The following is a 5,741-nucleotide window of genomic DNA, read 5'->3' as shown; positions in this document are numbered from 1 at the left end:
TGGTCCACCCATCTCCATCCTGGATCCAATTCTGTCCCCATCTGCTCCGTCCCCATCGCTGGTACCTCGAAGTGGGTCCTGGATCCTGTCTTGTCCCCATCCTGTCCCCATCCCTCTCCTCTCCCTGTCCCCATCCCTTGTCCCCTGCATCCCCTCTCTGTTTTGGAGGGGTTTCACCCCACCTTGCCCCCACAGACCCCAGGGTGACGCACCCCTGGGTGCCCCCAGGTTTCCCTGCCCACTTCGTCCCTTTCTTCCCTCTTGCACCAGCCTTTCCTCTCCCTGTCCATCTCTTCTCCCTTTTGCCTTTTTCCTTCCCTCCTTTCCAGCCTTTTTCCCACTCATCCCCTTCCCATCTCCTTCCCCTTCCCCCTTCCATCCCCTTCCTCCTTCCTGGCCCTTTCTCCCCCCTCTCCTTCCTCTGCTTCCCCCTTTCCTTCCCAGCCTCCTTTCACTCTTTTCCTTTTCCTTTCCCTTTTCCCACCAGCACAGCCCCTCTGCACTTCCCTCCCCCCAATCCCTGTCCTCCAGCCCCCCTCCCACCCCAGCCTTCAGCTTCCCTGTCTTCCTCCCTTTGCAACTTTTTTTTTACTTTTCTTTTCCTTACATTTCTTTTCCTTTCCTTTTCCCCTTCCTTTCTCCTTCCCTCTTATCTTTTCTTCCTTTTTTCCTTTTCTTCCTCATTTCTTTCCCTCTTTCCATTCCTTGTTCTTTTTGCTCAGACTCTTCTCCCTCCTTTTCCCTTTTCCTTCCTCTTTTTCCGTCCTTTCCTTTTCCTTTTCCCTTTCCCCTTCCCCTTCCCCCTGCCCTGCCCTCCCTTCCCCCGACCCCCCCCCGGCCCCCCCGGCGAGGGGCGGTTCGGGGCTGGGCTCCCGGCCCCGGTCCCGGCCCGGCCCAGCCCCGCCGCAGCGGCACAGCGGGGCGGGCGGCCGCCGCGGCGCTCCCTCCTCCCGCACAGACCCCGGCACCCTCGGCACCCCGACCCCGGCACCCCGACCCCGGCACCCCGACCCCGGCATCCCCGGCATCCCGACCCCGGCGCCCCGACCCCGGCATCCCGACCCCAGCACCGCCGGCACCCCCGGCACCCCCGCACCCGCGGAGCCCCGGAGCGCGGTAAGAAGCCCCGGGATATCGGACCCAGCAGGATGGGGGACCCCCCATCCCGGACAGGGACCCCAGGATATGGGACTCGGTGGGTGGGAGGAGCTGCTGCGGGATGGGGAAGCCTCCCGGGGCACGGGACCTGCGAGGACAGCGACCTTCTGGGGTGGTGACCCCCCTCCCCCCAGGACAGGGACCCACCGGGAATGGAGGACCCCCCTGGGATACAGGACCCTCTGAGGATGGGGGATCCCCCTGGGACAGGACCCCCCCCAAGGAAAGGAGACCCCCTCGAGTCAAGAGGGGTCCCCTGGGATATGGGACCCCCCCGGGATATGGGACCCCCCCGGGAAGGGGGACCCCCCTCTGGCACTCGGCCTGGAGAGGACCCAGGTGTCCGGACAGGGGGGTGGGTGGCTCCAAGGATATTTTCAGCCCCAGGACTTCGTGACTGTTTCTAGATGGGCGTCCCCCCCAGCCCCACCCTGTCACCACTGCCACCACCACACTGGCCACCAGGACCCAGCCTGGGGACCGCTGGGGTCCTGCAGCACCGGGGCACCCCAGGGTGCTGAGCCCTGGGTGGGTGCTAGATGAGGCTGTGGCGTCCTGAGACCTGCTGCTGGGGACACGTCTGTCCCCAGGGCCATTGCACCCCAGACCTGGGGATGGGGACACATCCGTCCCCAGGGCCGTGGCACCCCCAGACCGGCTGATGGGGATGTATCCATCCCCAGGGGTCCAGCACCTCTTGGGGACACATCTGTCCCCAAGGCCCCGGTGATGGGGCCACATCTTCCCTCGGCGCAGGGCCATGCCCTGGCCCTGTGACACCAGAGGCCACCATGGTCCCTGGGAGCCGTGGGGACCAGGAGCCGGGGACCTGGTGTCCCCTATCCCTGCGTGGGGCCTAATCTTCCCCCTGGCTGTCCTTGTGCCCACAGGGGACACTCTGGTATCCCCCACCCCAGCAGGAGCTGCCATCCCAGGGGGGAGACCAGGACACGGGGATGGCACTGAGTGCCACCTCTGCCCCAAACTGTCCCCTCGCTGGGGACAGCTTCACAGTGCGAGCAGGGGGAGCCAGGGCCCAGGGTGATGGGGTGTCCTGGATGCCTGGGGACATGGGACGGGGCAAGGGGGAGCCAGGGCCGAGTGAGGATGGGGGCTGTGGTGGTGGCAGGGTGGCCTGGGGGCTTATGGGCAAGCTGGCAGGGGGAAACTGAGGCATGGGCTGGGGGGGGCCACCCGCTGGGGTCAAGGCTGGGATCAGTAGCACTTTGGGGACGGGGACCAAGGTTTGGGGACCAGGGATGAGGTCTGGGGACCTGGGGTGGGGGACAAGGGGCTGGGGACTGGGCTGGGCTTTGGGGACCTGGGGGTCAGGGGACCACGGTTGGGATCTGGAGACAAGAGACTGGGACTAGGGACAGGGACTGGGGACCAGGAGCCAGGCACGGGGGATCGAGGACAAGGGACCGGGAATTGGGGACCCCCAGGGCAGGGGCTGGACCCATCCCACCCCAAGTGGCTGCTCGGGAGTTGGTGGGACACAGGCAGGGTCAGGGTCCCCAACACAGCAGCAGCCACGCCGGGCCATGAAGCCACCAGCTGTCCCCCCCAGCACCCCAGCAGCCGCCACTCGTGCACCGAGCTCGCGCGTCCTCAGCCCGCAGCTCCCGGCTCCCCGTGCGCCTGCCTTGCTCCTAATTTCCCGGCGCAAGCGGAGCTGATTTATGGGAGGTTTACACTATTTTAAGCGTGCCTCCGTTAGACGCTCGCCCTGGTTTTAATTACCTCGGCTCTCGCGGCAGGGCAGCGTTCCCGGGGCACAGGCCTGGCCCTTGTTATCCTTGGAAAACCGGGAGCATGCTGCGGCCGCCCCGGCCGGCTTAAAAATAGGCGCAATAACCACGGCAAAAGGGGGGGCACCCCCCCCCCCCAAAAAAAAAAAAAAAGCTGGAAAAGCCACAGTGTGGGTGAAGGGGAGGGATAAATTTTAGAAAAATTAAAATAAAGGGAAAAACTGGAGGGTTTTGGGGGGTGGGGGGCAGCTTGTGACGCCCGGTCTCAGCCCGCGGCAGCTGAAAGCCATGAAGGGCATAAAAGCAGAGGAAGTCGCCTGGGGAGGGGGGAGGCCACAGCGTAATTCGATTAAAAGGCCATAAAGGCAGAAGGAGCTGAGACTGGGAGTGGGGAGAGGCTGGGGGGCAGCGGGGAGGGCCCCCCCCCTCCAGCACAACCCTGCTATTAGCCCTCAGAGAAGCCCCTGCGAGGATGCCGGTGCCCTGTGGGTGGAGATGGGCTGTCCTCAGCTTGGGGGGGGGGGGGGGGGGGGGAACTGAGGCACAGTGGTGTGGGGAGCTCTAGGGGGTGGTGGGGTGGAGGGGGAGGTGACGGGTGTCACTGCGGGGCTGGGTGCCCCGTGGTGCTCAGCACCCTGGTACGGGGTGCTCCACAGTGCTGGGCACCCCATCGTGCCGGGTGCCCCCCAGCACCCTAACACCCACCTCCCTCTTCCCACAGGCCGCTGGGCGCCATGGCCGCGTGCCCCCGCTGACGCCGCCCCTGCCACCTCGGGGTGCTCCCAGCCATCGTCCCCCCACCCCCGCGCCATGGGTGACTCCTACACCGCCGCCTTCCCCAGCGCCCCGGGGCTGCTCTCGCCCTCGGCCAGCCCCCAGGCATCGCCCGGCCCCTACGGCCCCGACTACGGCCCCTTCGGCCACCCCTTCCCGGCACCCACGGGTGCCCAAGAGGTGCTGGGTGCCCCCGTGGTGGTGACGGCCAAGGGACACCCACCAGGTGACTGCCTGCCAGGCGTCTACCCCTCGCTGGAGATGCCGCATCCCTACGGCTCCTGGTACAAGGGTGGCATCGGCGGGGGGCTGCCGGGGGGCTCGGGGCCGGCGGCACCCTCTTGGTGGGACGTGCACCCTAACGGGGGCTGGCTGGGGGGGCCGGCGGGCGCCGAGGGGCTGCAGGGCTCGCTGCAGGGCCAGCCCACCCTCAGCCCCCCGCTTCCCACTTACGGCTCCGATTTCGGGGCTCTCAACCCCCCCCCTTACACCAGCAACCCCGCTGCACCCCCCACCCCTAAAACCAACCCGGGCGAAACCCCGAAGGGACCCCGCGGCGGTTCGTTAGGGGGGCGTCCGGCCTGCGATTGTCCTAATTGCCAAGAGCTGGAGCGTCTGGGGGGGCCGGCGGGGTCCCGAAGGAAGCCGGTGCACAGCTGCCACATCCCGGGCTGCGGGAAGGTGTACGGGAAGGCCTCGCACCTGAAAGCCCACCTGCGCTGGCACACGGGCGAGCGCCCCTTCGTCTGCAACTGGCTCTTCTGCGGGAAGCGCTTCACCCGCTCCGACGAGCTGGAGCGGCACGTCCGCACCCACACGCGGGAGAAGAAGTTCACCTGTCTCCTCTGCAGCAAGCGCTTCACCCGCAGCGACCACCTCAGCAAGCACCAGAAGACCCACGCGGAAAGCGGCACCCCCAAACCCCCCCCCGGCACCGGCGGGGAGCAGCCCCCCGCTTCCCCCCGGCAGCCGCCGGCCTCTCCCGGGAAAGACGCCGGCAGTCCCGAGGCCGGCAGCTTGTTGGAGATTTGAGCCTTCATCCGTCATCCTCATCCTCCTGTGTGCTGCCGGGGATATTTATTACGGGGTGTTGCCCCCCGCCCGCCCCCCCCCCCCCCCAAAACCCCGCATCCCCTCTCGGGGCTGGCGGCAGCTCCTTGTTAGCAATTATAATTTATGTCTTAAATTATGGGGGCCCTCTCCGAGCACTCTGGTGCTCACCGGGGGGGGGGTTAGTGAGGTGAGACCCCCACCCCCTCTTTCTCCTCGCCCCCCCATCTTCTCGCCCCCCAAACCCCGCTGGCCGCCTCGCACCCCCGCACAGAGCTCAGGGACAGGGTTCGCCCCTTCTCCTCCGCCTCCGGCCTCATTAATACGCCCGGTTCGTTAGGCGCTAATGTAATGTACCCCCCCCCCCCCCTTTTTTTAGCTGGCTGCCCCCCCAAAAAATAAAAGCAATAAAGGGATTGCTAAGGCATGATAGCAGAGCCGTGCCCCCTTCTCCTGCACCTTGGGGCTGAGACCAGGCGGCTTCATCACAGGGATGGGTCCTGCGTCCTCCCGCACTCCTGCCCTGCGGCAGCTCTCAGCACTCAAAGGGAAACTGAGGCACGGAGGGGACACGGCCCTGTACCCCTCCCCCCCCCCCCCCCCCCCCAGCTCTGGGGGTGGCAGGAGCCCAGTGGAGTTGGGGACAATCTGGCTCTGTCCCCTTGCCCCCCATCCCTGGGTCCCCGCCGCAGCCCCTCGCTGCCGGTTCCTCGTGGCCCTGTATCCCTGTGGTCCCCTGTCTGTGTCCCCACATCCCCAGGACCCTGCTGCCCTGCATCCCCTTGTCCCCACAGCCCCAAGACCTTGGGTAGCCGTGGTCCCACGTCCCTTTTTCCTGTGTCATCCCATTTCCAGGACCCCACGGCTCCGTGTCCCCATGACCCCACGTCCCCACGAGACCCTACCTACACCAGCCTCACCCTGCACACGCATGTGCCCCCGCCCCGCACACCCGCCCTGGCCAGCCACACGTGTGTCCCCAGAACACCCATGCACAGGAACACACAC

The 5,741-nt window shown here is 66.5% G+C and overlaps 1 protein-coding gene across 1 annotated transcript; it reads left to right on the top strand.

Annotated features, from left to right (window-relative positions):
• Window positions 1-821: 821 nt before the first annotated feature.
• On the top strand, window positions 822-5,170 carry SP7 (Sp7 transcription factor). Its single transcript, XM_080368159.1, has 2 exons — window positions 822-1,116; window positions 3,631-5,170. The coding sequence occupies exon 2, from the start codon at window positions 3,720-3,722 to the stop codon at window positions 4,713-4,715; it is 996 nt and encodes a 331-aa protein (XP_080224285.1). The 5' UTR covers window positions 822-1,116; window positions 3,631-3,719; the 3' UTR covers window positions 4,716-5,170.
• The last annotated feature ends 571 nt before the right edge of the window (window positions 5,171-5,741 follow it).

Source organism: Falco punctatus (assembly GCF_963210335.1).
Source record: "Falco punctatus genome assembly, chromosome: 18".
Taxonomy (NCBI): Eukaryota; Metazoa; Chordata; class Aves; order Falconiformes; family Falconidae; genus Falco; species Falco punctatus.
The sequence above is the reverse complement of the archived record's forward strand: the minus strand, read 5'-3'. Positions and strand labels throughout refer to the sequence as shown.